Source organism: Notolepis coatsorum (genome assembly GCF_963971535.1).
Source record: "Notolepis coatsorum genome assembly, chromosome: 10".
In the NCBI taxonomy this organism is placed as follows: domain Eukaryota; kingdom Metazoa; phylum Chordata; class Actinopteri; order Aulopiformes; family Paralepididae; genus Notolepis; species Notolepis coatsorum.
Window position 1 is genome coordinate 130,132,054 of NC_140174.1, and position 20,624 is coordinate 130,152,677.

Consider the following 20,624-nt stretch of genomic DNA (forward strand, 5'->3'; position numbering starts at 1 on the left):
CCCGCAATGGATTTTGGTGCGTCTATGAACACTATGAATTGAAAATGGGGGACCCTGATGTAAACAAGACAAATGTCTTTCTCTGGTCTGCATCCCCTTAATTGTGTGTATTGAGCCATACTGTATTGTACCCATTCTGCAATCTGTTAAATAGTTTTCATTCATTCTCATCTCCTCATCTGTACGTCTCCTCTCCGACACCCGAGACAGCAGGGAGCACTGTCAGCCAGTCACAGTGGCCACTCCCCTCAGACGCAACTGTAGTATTTCACACAGCGAGGAAAATAATACAGTCGGCAATCTAACAAGAATTAACGTATTTACAAGTGTGTCAGTGTAATGGTGAAGTCAAGTGCTTTGAGCAGGATAAACTTATAATGTATAGGCGGGTGCCGCGCCCGCCGCACCCCCTGTTCCAACGTGCCTGCAGGGACCCGAACGTTATGAATTTAAAGTTTATTCTGGAGAATATGAGCAAATTCAGTAACTTTCTGAACTTGTAAGTCGCTTTGGATAAAAGTGTCAGCTAAATGACTAAATGTACATGTACATGTACATATCCCTTATTAAAACGAATAACCGCTTGAAAAAACGATTCAGCCTATTAAATTGTTGTAGAATGGCTATAGCCAATTTTACGCACCGCTTAGCCTATATTTTACGCACTTTACGAGCTCCCATTCTGAAATGTTATTGCTAAAGATTGAGAAGATTGGATAAGTTGTACTTTTTTTTGGAATACTTGAAACCCTTTTTTTGTGGAATATTTGATGTGTTTCCAGCTCCTCGCGGACCCGACGGAACGTTATGAATTAAAAGTAGTCTAACATGCTTTGCATCCAAACCAGTGTATACACACGTTGCGCTAAAACATTAACTACTGCAATGTTATCTGCTAACTGAGTATTCCAACTAAGCTAAGCAGAATAATGCTCTTTAACAACCCATCTCGAGTCTGCTTCTATGTGCGACAGAAACTCTGCAGCAGCGGTTCCAATACTACCAATAGTCTAACATGCTTTTCATCCTCGCCTGTCCTGTATACCCACATCGCGCTAAAACATTAACTACTGTATGGCAGAGTGCGTGTGTCTATACGAGTTATGCATTATCTCTCGCAGTTCATTCAAGCGGGCTACGTGAACTACAGTATCAGCCAATCAATGGCTGCTGTGTGACGAGTTTGGTGTTTTGGTCACCCGCGCTGTCTAAACACGGACTGCTTTAGTTGACAGCTTACGCATCGATGCGCTTTGTGAAGGAAACATGACATCGTCTCTCCCTCTCCCCCCTCCCTTTCTTTTCCCTCTCTCTCTCTCTCTCTCTCTCTCTCTCTCTCTCTCTCTCTCCTCCGTTGGATGTCCTTTTCTTGTCACAGCAGCTCACAAATCTTGCTGCTGTGTTTGCATTTCAATTTGCTCTGGTTTTGGGTTGATTCTTTCCAATGTTCCAAAGATTTCCACTTCTATTGTCCATTTTGCATGGATAACCATTAGTATCTAATTAATTAGAATGTTTGAATTTATTTTAGAATGATGAAATCAGTGTGACTGTGCTCCTGAAAAAGTATAGTAATATGGTTTATTTGTATTGGGAAAGATACAGACACATTAGCTGGTTGAACGACATCTATATGTGTGGTAATAATAATGCAGATATTGCGTCGCCCGCCCGTGCGTGGCCAGTGTGAACAGCGACGCCCGTTAACATGGGAGCGAAAGTGAAGTGTGTAACATGTTGTCTTCGTGTTGCTCTCCAGGTACACTGTGGCCATGGGTAACGACAGCGACCGCAGTCTCTTCCGCAAGCTGCGTCTGAAGTACGCCATATTTGACGAGGGCCACATGCTGAAGAACATGAACAGCCTACGCTACCGCCACCTCATGGCCATCAACGTTAGTGCACCTCAACACCTCACAGTCATGTCATGGAAACGCATGTCGTTAAAAACTTTTTAATTAAATTATGTATTTGTTTATTCATTTATTTTCATTAAACCACTCTTGTTCAGTTCTATTGAAGAATCATATACACTACCGCCACCTCCTGGCCATCTGTGTTACTGCATCTTCCTGCTGGCATAGTGTTCTACAAAGTATCTCCAACTCACTCAGTTTCTCTCTTTTTATCACTGTTTCTCCTTTCTGTCTTCCTCCCTCCCGGTTTCTTGCTTACTCCTTCTTTCTTTATCGCTCTTTTTTTTTTTTCTCTTTGCCCCTCTCTCTCTGTCTCTGTCACTCTCTCTCTGTGTCTCTCTGTCTGTCTCTCTCTCCTCTCTCCCTATGTCTCTCTGTCTGTCTCTCTCTCTGTCTCTCTCTCTGTGTCTCTGTCTCTCTGTATCTCTCTCTCTGTGTCTCTGTCTGTTTCTCTCCTCTCCTCTCCGTCTGTCTGTCTGTCTGTCTGTCTGTCTGTCTGTCTGTCTGTCTGTCTGTCTGTCTGTCTGTCTCTCTCTCTCTCTCTCTCTCTCTCTCTCTCTCTCTTCTCTCCTCTCTCTCTCCTCTCCCTCTCTCCCCCAGGCGGAGTATCGTCTGCTGTTGACAGGGACTCCCCTGCAGAACAACCTGTTAGAGTTGATGTCTCTGTTGAACTTCATCATGCCCTCCATGTTCTCCAGCTCCACCAAACAAACCTCCAAGATGTTCGCCATGGTAAGTGTGTGTGAGATATCCCTTTATTGATCCCCTTGCATAATGCAGGCACCATTGCAACGGGGGGGGGGGGGGGGGAATAGCAGTATAGCACGTGTACGGCACAGTGTTTTACCAGAGGAAGAGCAGTATAGCACGTGTACGGCACAGTGTTTTACCAGAGGGATAGCAGTATAGCACGTGTACGGCACAGTGTTTTACCAGAGGGATAGCAGTATAGCACGTGTACGGCACAGTGTTTTACCAGAGGGATAGCAGTATAGCACGTGTACGGCACAGTGTTTTACCAGAGGGATAGCAGTATAGCACGTGTACGGCACAGTGTTTTACCAGAGGAATAGCAGTATAGCACGTGTACGGCAGTGTGTTTTACCAGAGGAATAGCAGTATAGCACGTGTACGGCAGTGTGTTTTACCAGAGGAATAGCAGTATAGCACGTGTACGGCAGTGTGTTTTACCAGAGGAATAGCCTTATAGCACGTGTACGGCAGTGTGTTTTACCAGAGGAATAGCCTTATAGCATGTGTACGGCACAGTGTTTTACCAGAGGAAGAGCAGTATAGCATGTGTACGGCACAGTGTTGGCATAGTCGTATTGTCTCACTCTGTGTCCCAACTGTCTCTCGTCAGAAATCCCAGGAGGAGCAGAGTCGTTTTGAGAGGGACCGCATCGCTCAGGCCAAACTCATCATGAAGCCTTTCATCCTCCGCAGGCTCAAGAGTGAGGTGAGCTGACCTCGCTCAGTGATTCAGTACTTAACCCCTTATTTAAGCTCACCCCACATTTAGCATAAAACGTCTGACGATTTGCATACCCAAAGTCATTTGCGATTTATTATACTTTATACTTATAGCACATGCATGAGTCTGGTCTCTTTTGAAAGGTGACATTCTGAGGTTTCTTACACAATAAAGAAAAATCACTGAGTATTAGAGAAACAGAGGTTTGAAGACACTGAAATTAAATATTTTCTCCTTACTTTTGTGTTGACTTGTTTACATTTAGTCATTTAGCTGATGCTTTTATCCAAAGCGACTTACAAGTTTTGTACAACAAGACAGCAGGAAGGGTACAACTCTTATCAGCTGAGTAACAATGTTCATCAAAGTGTTGAGTGCTACAGTGTAGGTTACTTTATTAGGACAAGTGTATGACAGTTTTTCTTTTCACATAATGATTGAAGAAGTGCGTCTTTAGTCGACGAAGATTGGACGTGTTTCGGCTGTCCTAACTGTGGTGGGAAGTTCGTTCCACCATTGTGGGGCAAGGACCGAGAATAGGCGACTTCTCTTTGATGACCCTCCTGGAGCTTGGATAGGAGTAGGTCTGAGGCGGCCAGAAGATGCAGAGCGTAGGGGTCTTGAGGGTGTGTAGTTAGTAGGGGTGGGGGGGGGGGAATCGATACGTAGTAGTATCGCGATACTTTGCGTGGCGATACTGTATCGATACAGGGACACCAAGTATCGATATTTAATTATTCATAAAAAAATAAAAAGATTTTTTTTTTCTTTTTTGTATAAGGAAGTTGCATTGTTCATTTTTCAATACCTGTAATAGTACAGTAGTCCACACACACACATGTGCATTCAGTTAACACTTTGACGACCGGCTTGGACCCGTCTAATATGGTGCAGGGGACCGCGGAATGTAAACAAACGTGTTGGTTTTGTTTTAACTATATCTATGCTTTATAGTATTGCTATCTGTCCATTCTCATTGTCACTTGAGTGCATAAACCGTGCCTTCATAATGGCTTAAAGAAAATAAAAATCCATCGGTTGGTTGTAATTTTATAGCGTCGTGAATATAAGGTATAACACACTTTCCGTCTAGACTTTTTTTCCCGGGAGCTTAGATAATAGGCTAAACGTTGGCGCCGTTATATCAAGCGCCATTTCTGCTGTATATATACGAATGAAATAAAACAAACTGCGGAGCATCCGGACTATTACAGAGCATCTATGGATGAAATGGGGGCGGCGGGGAACGCCGATTACTATTATTGATTAGCAATATAGTGTGCGTTCAATCAGCCATGTTCACTGATCGATCACGTTACGTTATAAAACAATGTCCAATCCAGCTGTAATTTGGGGTAATATTATCCTACTGTCAGACCATGTGATCGCCGGCAGCATTTCCTCACCAGTCATCGGATTCTGGTAGATCGATATGCACATTGGCTAATCATAAATCCCATTATTTCACGCTGAAAAAACCGCTCGCCAAACTAATCCAAGATGGAGGATGTTTGGCTGGAATCAGGGAAGTATGATCCGCCCACAGAATTGTAATAAAAAAAAATAAAAAATGCACAATGATACTGCAGTGGAGCGATGGCGCCCCTAAGCGGGTTTGGCCGGTACTGCATGTTTCGAAAATCAAATATCTGAAAAGAGGCTGGTAGTGGATCGGGCACCTAGGAAGCGCTATAAGGAATAAAACAATAACAACTCGTCACGTATATACTCGTGGCTCTGGTCCACATCGCGCTTTTTCAAAACCCGTATATATACGTGGACGGACGCCATAGTGTTTTTTTTTTTTTTTATTATTATCTTTCTTCCCCTCCTTTTTCCCGATTTTTCTCCCATCCCACCCTTCCTGGTTGTTGCGTACTTTCCCCTACTGTTGGTCCGGGAGACCGGAGACTGTCGCATGCTTTCCTCCAACGCATGTGCAGCCTGGGGCAGGCCAACCTGGCCGCGCAGGTTCTCACCGGGGAGAGTGTAGCGTGTGGGAGGCCACACTATCTCTCCTCAGATCCAACCCTCGCTGAGCAGGCGCCCCGACCGAACTGTAGGGGTCGCTGTCCACAACGCCCAGGACCCACCCTTCAGCTTCCCACCCCCTGATACAGCCAATTGTATCAGCGTGAGAGGACAGCCAAGCTGATAGCAACGCCGGGAGCTGGATTCGAACAGGCGAATCCTAGTGTCTCCCGGTGTTGGTGACGAACGTAATCTCCGTGCGCCACCTGCCCCCCTGACGCCATAGTGTTAAGTTGGAATATGACTGTAATACAAACAGTTCAGTTTGTCAGGTACATGCAACACAGATTACAGTGTTTACATCTGTCTGCTTGAGAAAATACCATGTTCTGCAATAAAAATGATTGAAGTGAGATAAACAGACTGAACTTTATTTTATTAGATAAAACATGTTGACAGTTTTACTTTGCAATAAAAAAAAAATATATCGCAATATTCGCGATATATCGAGTATCGCGATACTATCGTATCGCGGCTCAAGTATCGCGATCATATCGCATCGCGAGATCTCTGGCGATTCCCACCCCTAGTAGTTAAGAGACCATTGACCGGAGGTAGGCGGAAGCCGTTCCCTTCGCCGCACGATATGCCAGGTCGAGGGCCTTGAAGCGGATTTGTGCGGCAATGGGGAGCCAGTGCAGGTCCCTGAGAGGTTAGGGATGAGTACCGAACGCTGTACTTTTAAGTAGGGGTGGGCGATATAACGATATAAAATAAGTATCTGGTACAATTCCTTAACAATACACTTTTTAAACGTATCGTGGACATTGTGATGTTTTGCACAAACCCTCACGTCAGTTTCTAAGCCGCTGTGGCTGAGATTACTTATTTTTGTGCTCAGCGCTTTCCTCTCTCCCTTTCACAGACAGAAAAAAGTCACACACTCTCTCTCTATTTCTCTCTCGCTCTCTTGCCCTCTCTTTCTCACTCCCTCTCTTTCTCGCTCTTTCTCTCTCTCTTTCTCACTCCCTCTCTTTCTCGCTCTCTCGCTCTTTCTCTCTGTCTCTCTCTCTCTCTCTCTCTCTCTCTCTCTCTCACCCCCCCTCTCTGTCTCTCTCTCACCCCCCCTCTGTCTCTGTCTCTCTCTCTCTCACCCTCTCTCTCTCTCTCTCTCTCTCTCACCCCCCCTCTGTCTCTCCTCTCTCTCTCTCACCCCCTATCTCTCTCACCCCCCCTCTGTCTCTCCTCTCTCTCACCCACCCCCTCTCTCTCTCTCACCCACCCCCTCTCTCTCTCACCCCCCCCCCTCTCTCTCTCTCTCTCTCTCTCTCTCTCACCCCCTCTCTCTCTCTCTCTCTCTCACCCCTCTCTCTCTCTCTCTCTCTCTCACCCCCCCCCTCTCTCTCTCTCTCTCTCTCTCTCTCCTCTCTCTCTCTCTCACCTCTCTCTCGCTCTCTCGCTCTCTCTCTCTCTCAGGTCCTGAAGCAGTTGCCAGCTAAAGAAGAGAAGGTAGAGTTCTGCTGTATGAGTGAGAAGCAGCTGACCCTGTACCACAGCCTCTTCAAGAAGCTCAAACGGACCACCAACGGAGAGAGTAAGCACCTCAGGACTGTTTCTTATGAGACTCTGTATCAAACATTCTGGAAAGACAATGGGTGACTAGTAAAATAGTCCACCGAAACAAGATGGCCACCCGTAAACCACGCCATTTTAATTCGAAGCTTCCAGAGTAAAAAAATATTTGTATAAATTGTTTTTTATTATTATTTAAAAAAAAATTATGTTGTGGGACTTGTACAGCACTTTGTTCAACTTTGTCAGTGCTGTAAAGTTTAAACCTTTTTAAATCTGAGACAAACTAAACACTTTGCTTTCATGAAATATTGTAAGCCGTCATTTGAGGCTTTATAAAAGCAGTACAATGAACACAAATCTGTCAGTGCAGAGTCTGACCTCATCTTAAATAACAAAGAGCATTGCTTGTTGTAATTAACAAAGAAAGGCAGAATTGATTTTGCACAAAAAAAAATACTTTTACATTTTTTTTTTTTATATATTCAAATTTTATTTTCAGATTCGAATCCCATGCCCATCGAACGAAGCTTCAAAGTATTTAAGATAGCCCTAGTTCCTACACATCCATGTTCCTGCCTCTACCCGTCAATGAGTGTACCAGCCATTTCTTCCCCTGAAACGGACCACATTTTACCATACAGTTCCAAACACATACCCCTTTGTTCTAGTGTTGGACCATTTTAATGGTTTGTTCTCTCACCGGCCACCTTCTACATCTTCCTGATGCACGCTTGTACTTCGGCAGGGTTGTTGAAAGTGTATGTGCGTTATTTATATGTTACCAGCATTTTTGCAAGATGAGTCACTCCATTCCTGATCCCCCCGACTACGCAGCTCCGTTCGGACCGAGTCATACTCCTTCCTCCGTTGGTGTATCCCCGCAGCAAAGTCAGAGTAGAACCGCACCTGTTTGTCCTTGTATTTAACGCCCTCCTTCCTGCCTCGAGCCGCCGCAATGACTGCCTGCTTGTCCCTGTAGTTGACAAACTTCATTATAAGTGTCCTCGGTACTGCGCTGGCGTCCTTCCTTGGTCCAATTCGGTGCGCCCTTTCCAAAACTATTAGGGATTTTAGAGTTATGGAGCTCAGTATTTCTGGAAGCCACTCTTCCAGGAAAGACCATGGGGTCTCGTCCATCAGCTCCCTCTGGCAAATTTACCAGTCTTAAATTGTTCAGTCGCGATCTATTTTCCAAGTCCTGGACCTTCTCCTCCTGGGCCTTGCATTTATTCTCCAGCGTAGCCACTGTAGCTTGCATGCTAGCTGCCAGGTCTTCTACGTCTGAAATTCTTGTTTCCGCCTGTTCCACTCATTCCCGGCATTCATTTATATAGTTTTTCATGCTTTCTATCGCTCCCATAACTTCATCGACCCTTGTCGAGACCTCTTCAAACCTTGTCGAGACCTCTTCAAACCTTGTCGAGACCTCTTCAAACCTTGTCGCGACCTCTTCAAACCTTGTCGCGACCTCTTCAAACCTTGTCGAGACCTCTTCAAACCTTGTCGAGACCTCTTCAAACCTTGTCGCGACCTCTTCAAACCTTGTCGCGACCTCTTCAAACCTTGTCGCGACCTCTTCAAACCTTGTCGCAACCTCTTCTTTCATGGAGCGAATAGCCAACAGAATCATGTATGCCTTATAGGGCTAGGCGATTCTTGCTCAAATGTGAATCACGATTTTTCTCTCTAAGAATTGAGATCACGATTCTCTGACACGATTAATATTTTTTCAATAAAATAATTTATTGCAGTCTTTCTTAAGCAGACAACATAACATATCAAAGTGCTTGACTTAAACTTAAACATATATATGAAAGTGCTTGACTTAAACTTAAACATAACATAATGAAAGTGCTCACTTTTCCTACTCCCTTCGACATTCTCTTTCTTCCAAAATGCGAGGTTTTATCACAAATAGTAGGTGTTCTTGCAGGAGTTTATCACAGTTAGCAGCAGAGCGATGTCACTTCCGGCTCGAGGCAGGAAGGAGGGTGTTAAATACAAGGACAAACAGGTGCGGTTCTACTCTGACTTTGCTGCGGGGATACACCAACGGAGGAAGGAGTATGACTCGGTCCGAACGGAGCTGCGTAGTACCTACGTGGCCGCCATAACCGGAAGTCCGGGAAAGCATGTTTTACTATCAAGGTATTATGATGTACTACACTGTTGTATAAATGAGAGATTGGAAGTGATATGCAGTATCCTCAGTACTATTTTCTGATGTTATCCTATTTTATAACAATTTATAGATGTTATCCTATTTTTGGATGTTATCCTATTTCCTTATGTTATCCTCTTTTCTGATGTTATCCTATTTTCTCATGTTATTATCCTATTTAATAACAATTTACGGATGTTGTTATCCTATTTTCTCATGTTATCCTATTTTATAACAATTTACGGGTGTTATACTTTTTTATAACACTTTTCGGATGTTATCCTATTTTGGATGTTATCCTATCTTATAACAATTTTCGGATGTTATTATACTATTTTATAACAATTTTCGGATGTTGTTATCCTATTTTCTGATGTTATCCTATTTTCTGATGTTATCCTATCTTCTGACATTGTTATCCTATTTTCTCATGTTATCCTATTTTCTGACATTATCCTATTTTCTGATGTTATCCTATTTTCTGACGTTATTATTCTCTCTCCGTTTGGCTGCAGAGCGGGAGCTTTGTAACGTGATGATGCAGCTGAGGAAGATGGCCAACCACCCCCTCCTTCACAGACAGTACTACAACTCCGACAAACTCAAAGTTATGAGTAAACTCATGCTCAAGGTTGGTTGGCTTGAAAGGAAGGTCCAGGGTTTTTATCGTTTTCATCATCATCAACTCATTCAGCGCTAGGGGTCGTTGTTTACATTCTGGGTAGAATCACTTTGTTCAATGGGGAGACTGTCAAACTTGCGAGTGCTAAAACTATATGAAATATTATAGCTATGGATCTAATACACCCGTCGATTGTCAGTGAGTTTCTTCCAGTCAACATGCACAAAACAGATAATTTTTTCATACATACATTTCCATTTTATACCATGATGAATATGAGTATATTTCCCCCCCCCCACACCCACCAATGGTAAACAGCACACACACAGTCCACACAGACAGCTTCGATCGCGGGAGAAAGAAATATCAGATCAGCGCAAGATTGGGTATATAGTGTCCTTACCTTGTCTCTGATGTAATGCAAAAAAAATTAGAGAGAGAGAGAGAGAGAGAGAGAGAGAGAGACTGCTCTGTTCCTCCACAAGGAGGTGCCTCTTCTCTAGGTCTGACAAACCTTGCATTAAGTATAAAATAATGTAGCTTGTAAACAGTGCAAACTACTCCCTCTACAGTTACAGTAAGAGGTGCCCTGGGATCATCACTCTGGGCTTTAGGAATAGCATTTATAATGGACCAGAGCCAAACGGAGAGTATTTTACAAGTTTCTAAACATTCTCTAAATATACCATACAAAGCGTGAGTTAATTTGGTAGATTTTCTATGCCGAAGGCGACAGTGGCTCAGGGGGTAGAATGTTCGTCTGGTGATCTGAAGGTTCCAGGTTAGATTTCGGCTCCTCCCAGCAGCAAAACACTTAACCCCTACCTGCTCCCAATGAGCAGGTTGGCATTGTGCATGTTTGCCTCCGCCGTTGGTGTGTGAATGTGAGGCATAAGTTGGAAAGCGCTTATATATATGTCATCTCTCAGTGTTATATAAATGCAGTCTATTCTCTATTTACTGTGACTTACTTACTTTTGCCTTGTTAATGGCCAACTTCTTCTACTGCCAGCTCAGTGTCAAGATCTTCATTGCTGTTGTAAAGCTCAGCTTTGAAACGTCTATGAAAAGGTCCATTACTGCAGCTTATACATTACATATCATACGGACGGAAAACAAGGACAGTTTAAAAGAGAAGCTTAAAGGAGCCATAATCCGAAAGGAAATCAATATACCGGTATGTCATGCATGAGTGTAGCTGCAGCCATGTTATCCAAACTTCTTCTGTTTTTGTTTAAAAGTATGGTGAAATGGATTCACCTATGACATTTTGTTTAATTTTCTATTGATTATGGATCTGATATATGACTGATTTACACTGAATGTTTCATATTTGTATGTGTATATCTGTGAGGACCCCAGGAAGAATAGTAAACACGTTGATGATGACTAATGGGTATCCTAATAAACATAAACATTGAATGTTTTAATTCATCACCCCAGGAGCCCACTCACTTTGACGCCGACCCGGTTCTGATCCAGGAGGACATGGAGGTGATGTCTGACTTTGAGCTGCATCGTCTGTGTCAGAAGTACTTCTCTCTGAGCTCCTACCAGCTGGAGAAGCAGCTGCTGCTCGACTCTGGGAAGTTCCACCATCTCACAGAGCTGCTGGCCTCGCTCAAAGACCAGGTCAGAGCCACCGCCGACGTGGCACAGAGAGACTAGACGGCAATCCAATTCACTGCAATGCAAAATATAATAGGGCTGTCAAAGTTAATGCTTTAATTTTGGAGATTAATTGAAATAATTTAAAGCGTTAATTTTTTTAATCTAGATTAATCTATGGAGTGAAAAATGTATCTAGATTAATCTATGGAGTGAAACATTTTCAACGTTCTGAACTTTCAGCACTATCGTTGCTTGTTATTTTTTTTAATTGACTCATGCACCTTTTTGAAAATCATCAGACATGAAGATGGAACACATTTTTGTTGTTAATATGATTTATATTACTGGTAGTTCATACATTATTCAAGACATTATCGTCCTCTAAGCCAATCTGCACTGGCCTGGGTTCTTTTTATTTCTGTTAGCGGCGCGGATATAAGAAAGAGGTCTTTAAAGGTGACATGTACTATAAATGTCATTTTTCAGTCTCTAGCATTGTATTATAGTAATAGGAGTTCGTATCAATGTGTTTTAGTGTCTAAATACCATATTGGCGGATTGCTCTGATTCAGCTCAGCCCCTTTCCTCCTCCAGTAAATCAGGCCATTTTGATTTGAACGTCTGAGTCACGTCATTCGGACGCTGGGTAGCGCACAGTGATGCGATTGGCTCTGTGGTTGTAGCTAATGCCCGCCCACTTCCTCATACTGCGAGGCAGATTGAAACCCGACACCTCTGCATACTCTTGAGGGAGAGAGAGAGATAGAGAGGGAGGGAGAGAGAGAGAGGGAGAGACAGAGAGGGAGACAGAGAGAGAGAGCGAGGGAGCACTTGGGGGGGGGACCTGCCGCGCCACACGGGAGGTGGGACCCTCGAAAACGAGGGGGGGGAGCCTCCCTTCCTCCCCTCTCCTGTGTGGCGCGGCAGGTCCCCCCCCCAAGTGCTCCCTCCCTCTCTCTCTCTGTCTCCCCCTCTCTCCCTCTCTCTCTCCCTGTCTCTCTCCCTGTCTATCTCTCTCTCTCTCTCTCTCTCCCTCCAGAGTATGCAGAGGTGTCTGGTTTCAATCTGCCCCGCAGGGAGAGAAAAAACAAAAGGAAGAGACGGCCTGTCTTTTTTTTCTCTCTCTCTCTCTCTCTCTCGCACCCCCCCCCCCCCCTCCCTCTCTCTGGCTACCAGTGCAGACTGTGTGGACTGACTGTCACTCAAAGTGCTTATGGGCGGAGCCAGGCCATAACAGCCTGAAATCTTGGAGCTGAAAAATGATGGTTTTGAGTACTTGATTAGAAATATAAAACAATGCATTTTCTTTGAAAAAAAACTTACAGATGTCTTCAATAGACTAACAGGAATTGTGTAAAGTTGCCCAAATAGTGCTAGGAATAGCAGTACATAGCCCCTTTAAAGCTGAGTCAATGTTGATGGTTTTGTTGAACATTTATTAATAAATTAATCTAGATTAAATACAGAAAATTGCGTGATTAATTAGTAAAAAAATTTGTATCTATTGACAGCACTAAAAATATTACAATTGAAGAGTTTCTCTACAATAGTAAGGGACCTCTTATTCTGACTAGGTTTGACACCTCATGGAGCCCCACTGGCTTGTCTCAAGCTAAAGCCCGATGCGATACAGTACACTGTGAAATCCCCCACACACTTGGCAATTGTGATGAAGACTGCGATTTGCGATACTTAATTGCTACAAAATCCATTCTTTGACTAAAAACGTCTTTAGTGGAGTATAGTGTATGTTTAGGTATATGCTATGTTTATGTAATGGGTAACATGTAGATTCACAATTTTGAATGCTGGGAGATAGTGCTGCTGGACTGTCTATTACATACATTAGATTAAAATAAATTGTCATTAACCCTTTATCTGCCAGGGATTATTCTGATCTTAATCACCTCTCTGCCACCACTGTAAGTCTATGGAGATGTTCCCCTTCTTTGCAGGGCTATAACTTTTTAAATTGTATTGCTAAATTGACATTACTATGACCCATTCAACGTCAAGTATCTATCGTTTAGGATGTAGCAACGTTCTACTTTTTCATTCACATATTCATACTAAAATACGGTCTAAAATATAAATATGTTTTTATCGTTTTCTGCAGCATTCTGCAGAACGTGAGTTATAGCCATAAATACATATATTAGATCATCAAATGTAGTTTGATACCGATTGATGTCAGATAAAAAATTTCAATTGTACAAGGTCCTAAACGTCATGCCTCATCATCTGCTGGTGACCGGAGGGGGGGGGGGGGGGGGGGGGTTTATAAGTCCGTGGCCGACGTTAAATCATTTATGTAGTATGGGCGATATATAGATCAGAGCAGTTTATATGGATAATAATAATCAAACACGCTGAAACTCACCGCAGCTTCCTCGTAGCGTTGGGCGATGCTACTGGAGCAAAGATATAGTTATTATGGGATGTCGATCTAGTTGGTCCAGTTCCAGGTTGTATAATACTATATACGTCCAAATAACGTTGTTTATCGAGTTAGGGCAACCGATCGATTATCCAGTGTGTCGAGATGGAGCCCCGGGAGCGATAGCGAGTGGCCGGACGAAATATGGGTGAGCACCACTTCCGGCCACTCACTTCCGGTTTTGGCGATTCGCCGATCGGCCACCAGATGGCGGTCTTGAACCGTTGGAGAGTTGAGAGGAGATCTGCAGCACCCGTCAAGTCTCCGTGTGTGAAATATGATTGCCATGACAGATTTTTTAAATATTGATCTCAAAGACGCTGTACGACGTCATTGGCAGATTACGCATGGCGAGGAATGACGTCTTAACACGTCATTGGCGATTAAAGGGTTAAACATCACAAGTACAGTACAACCAAAATAAGTTTGGCATCCAACAAGATTGCAAATGTAACAGTAAAGTGCAATAGTAATATACAATGTATAGGTGGCTAAACTGGGTATAACATATATAAATTAGTACTACTGAGTATAGTGCTAATCAGATGTATGTACAGAGTTGTAGTATTAATGATATACAGGTATCCATACAGAGTTATATGGATTATATGCAAGTGGTCAGGGCACGAAATTAACTTTTTGACTCACCGGCCAGTGGCGGGTAGATGGGAATAATCTACCCGCCAAGCATATTTCTTACCAGCCAAAAAATAAACGCATTTTTGTGTCACATATATATAAAAAAAAACCTGTAAATTTCAAGTAGATGGGGTATTATGTTGAAGAATACACTTAAATAAGAGGCCAGAGTAAAATTTTAAGCAAATTATTTTAATATATTCATTGATGATTGATTAATCAATACATGTAAATTCAATCTTAAGCTTAAATTGTAACCTACTGTTAAACATCATCAGACTCCTCACTCTACCCTCTTTGCAGGATATAACGGAACATAATTAGGGATGCCCCGATCACGTTTTTTGCCACCGATACCGATCGTCTATGAGCCATATCGGCCGATACCGATCGTTTTTGGTTTAAAAAAATATATATATATTATATATATATATATATATATATATATATTTTAAAAAAATTATATAAAATATATATATATTATATAATCATACTTGTAGTTTTATTATCTGCGAGACATCGCCACCACGCAACAAGTCAAAATGCTCGCTATCTGCAAACAGCTCCACTGTCTGTGTGTATACTCGAGTAGCCTCCAGCTCCAGCAAGGATTCTCCAGTGCTGCAGCTGGACCCTATACTCTGCTTTGGTCAAATCACATTCAGCATGCCCTCATGCGATGGAAGCCAGGGGCTCGAATATGCATCGAATCAATGTTATAAGACATTGATATCAGGAGCTATCTGTAGCTACTGCTAGCCGGCTAGAATAACGTTAAGACAACGCCTCAGTGAACTATTTAGTTTACTGGGACATTTCGTAGTGAGCTAACGTGAGCTACCTAGCCAACGGAGGTATCATGCACTACTAGACTATTGCTGGAGCATTTGTTGATATCAGGAGCTAACAGTAGCTAGCTGGCTAGATAACGTTAGACAATGCCTCATGTATTAAACTAAAAGTGAATAGTTGACTGGGTCATTTTGAAACGGTAGCTAACGTTAGCTCACGGAGGTCCCACTAGACTAGAGCAGTCAGCAGACTGCCCGATGCAATAGGAGCCTCTGTGTTTACACAGGTTTGGGAGGGGCAGGAGGAGGAGGAGCAGTGCGCTGCAGGTCTGTGTGCTTGAGACAGAAGTCAGCGAGTGAGAACTCCGCTAAGAATTGGATCATGTTTTTCGATCGGTTTTCACATGACTATTTGGTTGCCCTCCACAAGGCGGACAGACCTCTCAGTCTCACTCGCCAAACCTAAAATCGGCAGGCTCTAATTTCGTGCCCTGCAAGTGGTGTATAAGTATGTTATGTACCATGAGCCTGATCATTTCTGTGTCACTGGTAGGGATGGGAATCGAAAACCGGTTCCTAATTGGCCGATGCCTGGAACCGTGTGGCTCCCGTGACTTTCGATTCCCTTATCGCTGCCAGGTTTTTCCTACAGTTGCGCAATAATGTTAGCGTTAGCATGTAGCCATGGTAGACTCTATTTGATTCCTTAAGGGCTCGAAATTGCCTGGGTTTTGGTAATATGCTCCCGAAATGCTCCCGCTGTTTGGCTACTTCTATGTGCAGTGAAAACTACTTGAATGCTTTAGAACCTAGTCATTGATTTAGTTCAGGGTGAGCTAAAATTAGCCGCGGAGCTAACGCTAGCTAACGTGAGCTAACGCTATTTAATCAAGCTCACAAAGAGAGATAAACAGCTGACAGCGGATAGTACAGGTACAAATACAATAAAACAGCAGGTGGGGGCTGTTGTGTAAACCTTGTACTCTTTAGTTCACATATAATAAGAGACGGAGTGTTTGTTTACTAGTCTGTAAGCCAGGAAATACCGTGGTGCAACATACAAATGTGTCCGTGTAGCAACACAAGCCAATACCTTATAGGACAGGGGCCCGGCGAGGGAGGGAGGGAGGGAGGGAGGGAGGGAGGTGTGTGTGTGTGTGTGTGTGTGTGTGTGTGTGTGTGTGTGTGTGTGTGTGTGTGTGTGTGTGTGTGTGTGTGTGTGTGTGTGTGTGTGTGTGTGTGTGTGTGTGTGTGTGTGTGTGTGTGTGTGTGTGTGTGTGTGTGTGTGTGTGTGTGTGTGTGTGTGTGTGTGTGTGTGTGTGTGTGTGTGTGTGTGTGTGTGTGTGTGTGTGTGTGTGTGTGTGTGTGTGTGTGACAGAAGTCAGAGGAATAACGACCTGTTATTCAATAGATTAAATTAGTTTAAGAATAAAAAAATAAATACATTTTAAGAGAATCTCAAATACATTATTTTATTTAAGTGTAGGCTATAGTTAATGTTTTATTTTTACAGTTTTTGTATTTTTCTGACATGGGGGCTCAACAATAAATGATAATCAGAAATGTCAAGTTGCATGTTGTTATTCTAACCAGCTTAGACCCCTACGCTCTGCATCTTCTGGCCGCCTCAGACCTACTCCTATCCAAGCTCCGGGAGGGTCATCAAAGAGAAGTCGCCTATTCTCAGTCCTTGCCCCACAATGGTGGAATGAACTACCCACCCCAGTTAGGACAGCCGAATCACGTCCAATCTTTCGCCGTCGACTAAAGACTCACTTCTTCAACCATTATCTGAAAAAAAAAAAAAAATCTAACCCTAACTAACCGTACTGTCATGCACTTGTCCTAATAAACTAACCTACACTGTAGCACTCAACACTTTGATGAACATTGTTGCTCAGCTGATAGAGTTGTGCCCTTCCTGATGGCTTGTCGTACAGAACTTGTAAGTCGCTTTGGATAAAAGCGTCAGCTAAATGACTAAATGTAAATGTAGTTCTGTTGCATTTCCAATTTATTTATCTAAATTATAAATTGATCGGGTATCGATAAGGGAATCGATAAAGAATCGAATCGATAAGCAGAATCGATAATGGAATCGTATCGATAAAATCCTATCAATTCCCATCCCTAGTCACTGGGCATGCAGGTGAGGGCTACTAATTAGCTAATTGCTGCTGATTGGTTACCTGCAGTCGGTGTGTGGCTGGAGGGAGAGTTGTCATGTTCTTCTATCCTTTGTTCTTTAGTTTGTATCGGTATTTCATGGTTAAAGTAGTCTTTTTGGGTTAAACACAGGTTTTGGTGTCGGTTTTGCACATAGGTTGCGTGCCTCTGAGCCAGGGTCGTAACAAAGTAGTTATATAGAGGAATTATATGTAGGTATATTCAGACAGATATGGATATAATATATATATGCGGTAAATATAACTATATAAATGTGTGTATATACAGCACTATTGTACATGGCGCTATCATACAGAGTTATATGGGTAGGTATAGTATGAGATAGTGTTTCCCACAGGATTTTCCGAGACTATGGGGGGTGAACCTCCGACCCTCCAGGGGGGTTTGGGGGCATGCTCCCCCGGATTATTTTTTTCTTGGTACATTTGAAAGTTAAATGCATCAATCTGGTGCACTTTGAGAGCAAAATAAAGAGGCTAGATCTATGATGAACTTTGTGCTCAAAACACAAAAGCACCCCAGCCGTTCAATGTATTTGTTAAATTCCACCACCAGCACACCTGATTCAACTTAACTAGCCCTTTATTAGTTGAATCAAGGTGTGCTGGTGGTGGAATTTAACAAATACATGGAACGGCTGGGGTGTCTCGAGGAGAGGTTTGGGAACCACTGGACTAGAACATACATTTGAGCCATCAAAGAAATTAAGCAAAAGTGGTTACCTGTGTTGAACTGGTTTATTTTTTAGAAAATAAAAAAATATAGTGGATTACTATTACGACTACTACCAGTGCCAATACTACTGATACATCCCTATTGGCAAACTTTATATTAAAAAAGAAACTGTAAAAGAAAAAAAATCTTTTTTGGTAAAGTTTTTTGGTTCATTATACAACTATGGCAGAACTAATTAGCGGGCCGCCACAGTCTAGGTAATTAATGGGAAACCCTGGAGATAGGTAGTTATGATTACAGTGTAGGGAAGTTGTAGGTGAAAGCAGTAGGTAGGTATAGATCGAGAATTGAATTGAGATTATTTAGAGTGCATGTTTACATAATACTGTTTTTGGTTCTTTCTATAGGGAGACAACAAAGCGCTGTTGTTTTGCTAGTTGATGCTGGACTATCCTAGCTATCCGTGGTGTATGTTTTAGATAATGGGTATTAATGTGCGTGTTGTTCTCCATATATCTCAACAGGGAGACAGAGTGGTGCTGTTCAGCCAGTTCACCATGATGCTGGATATCGTGGAGATTCTGATGAAGCACCTGAGTCATCGCTACGTCAGACTGGACGGCTCCACGCCCATCGCCGACAGGTCAGAGTCACCCAGGAGCTGACAAAGTCAAGTCACGAGTCAGTTCCGTTAACTCATTCGGCGCCAGCTATTAGTTATAGGGCCCGCTGTAGCTAGGCCACGCTTTAAATTATAGGACTGAGTCACCTTGTTTGTAGAGCTATAACTATATTCTATATTATAGCTATGGATACAATACTATGGCCCATTTGACATCACCTATCTATCGTTCAATATGTGAAAAAAATTAATGTTTCCATCCATACGTTCCCGTGTTATACCGTGGTGAATATAAGTATGGTTTTAGAGCGATCTAGGGTAATTCATGAAATGCTGAGTTATTGCCCATATATGTCAATTCCACTATATTAGACGTTGCCATTTCTTGCCTGTATACGCTATTATCCCAAAATCAAATCTATATCATAGGTATTATGTTCCATCATGAATGCATGAAAGGGGGGCGGGGGCGTTTCTGATTATTTGATTGTCAGTAACGGCATCCGTATTTGAACACTAAAAACGCTTATCAGCCCGATCGGTATAAAAGCATTGCAGGATCAAGCTAAAATTGACGTCAGATCGTTCTTACCTGTGATCGGGAGTATTCCAAAAATAATATTCCAATTGTTTGATCGCCATCTGGTACATCCAATGTCCATTTGGCCCACGACATAAACCACCACAACATATTGATCGGGGATATTTGACGCGCTTCGATGGAACCGGCAGAACGGCTGCCCTCGCCCGACAAGGAAACATGAAACCGGAGACGTTTGGCCATTACACAGGCCAAGATAATAATAATAATAATAATGCAGGACCTGTTCAGAGGTCTTTAATTGGCATGCAACTATCCTCAATGTTTAGCGGTTAGCACACACGGTTAGCACACACACACCGGAACACACACACGCATGCATTGTTCTTTGTAGGATCGCAGATGCGATTCATCTCTGCGATTAACCCATCCCGTCGTCCTTCCCCCCAAGGGCAGCTGGGAGCAGACAGGCGTCGGCGAGGGCCGCGCCAGGGGACCAATCCAAGTGCTCCTGCCCGTCTTCGTCAAGGACGCCACAGCGTTAGCGATCTGTTGTTGTGCATGTTTTTCCATTGGGTTTATCTTATCGGGGGGGGAACCCTTGCGAGCACGGGGAGAACATGCAAACTCCACACAGAAAGGCCTGGGAGATACCCCACCTGAGTACCTGGGATCATGGAAACCTGGTCCCCAAGCGGGAATCGAACCCTGGACCTTCTTGCTGTGAGGCGACAGTGTTAACCACTACACCACCGTGCCGCCAAGGTTACATACTGCCGTCTAAGGGAATGGGGCCGGTATTGCCGTTCGCGACCTCAGACTCATTCCCTATGGTAACACAGAGGTCCGTGGATGAATAATGAATAGGAAAAAAAGGAATAAACAACCAAAACCCGAGAAATCTCTGGTCTTGGCGCCCAACGCATGGCGAGTTAACCCGGGATATATAATATAATAATAATTGTTAGACTAGAAGTCTTTATTTGTCATGCAGTTTTCTTTTTGATCCACTTTTTCTCCCATTTTCTATATTTTCTCCCATCCCAATTTCGTATCATCCAATTCAACTCTCCCCTGTAACGAACGCTGTTTCTTGCCTCCCACAAGCCGGCTGCAATGTGGACTAAGTCATACATAGCACAAGTCCCCTCCGGTACTTGAGGTAACAGCAGTCGCATCTTTTCACCTGCGCAGCTCGATCTCTCAGTGGCGAGGAGTAACGCGTGGGAGGCTCATGCTGCCCCCGACACTTCCTGATTCTACTGCGCAGGCGCACCAACCGACCTGTAGGAGTCGCTGTCCACAACGCCCGATCCCCACCCATCAGTTTCCCACCCCCTAATACGGCCAATGTGTATTAGTACGGACGACCAGCTAAACTGAAAGCAAATGTTGAGCGCTG

At 43.3% G+C, this 20,624-nt stretch overlaps 1 protein-coding gene across 1 annotated transcript in view; it reads left to right on the plus strand.

The window, feature by feature from the left end:
* smarcad1a (SNF2 related chromatin remodeling ATPase with DExD box 1a) overlaps nucleotides 1-20,624 on the plus strand; it is a 125,769-nt gene that overhangs the window by 92,014 nt on the left and 13,131 nt on the right. Inside the window, exons 14-20 of the mRNA XM_084323890.1 lie at nucleotides 1,760-1,895; nucleotides 2,517-2,648; nucleotides 3,280-3,375; nucleotides 6,838-6,955; nucleotides 9,613-9,728; nucleotides 11,163-11,351; nucleotides 18,584-18,702. Coding sequence (XP_084180016.1) covers nucleotides 1,760-1,895; nucleotides 2,517-2,648; nucleotides 3,280-3,375; nucleotides 6,838-6,955; nucleotides 9,613-9,728; nucleotides 11,163-11,351; nucleotides 18,584-18,702 — 906 coding nt within the window. The remainder of the gene's footprint in view (nucleotides 1-1,759; nucleotides 1,896-2,516; nucleotides 2,649-3,279; nucleotides 3,376-6,837; nucleotides 6,956-9,612; nucleotides 9,729-11,162; nucleotides 11,352-18,583; nucleotides 18,703-20,624) is intronic.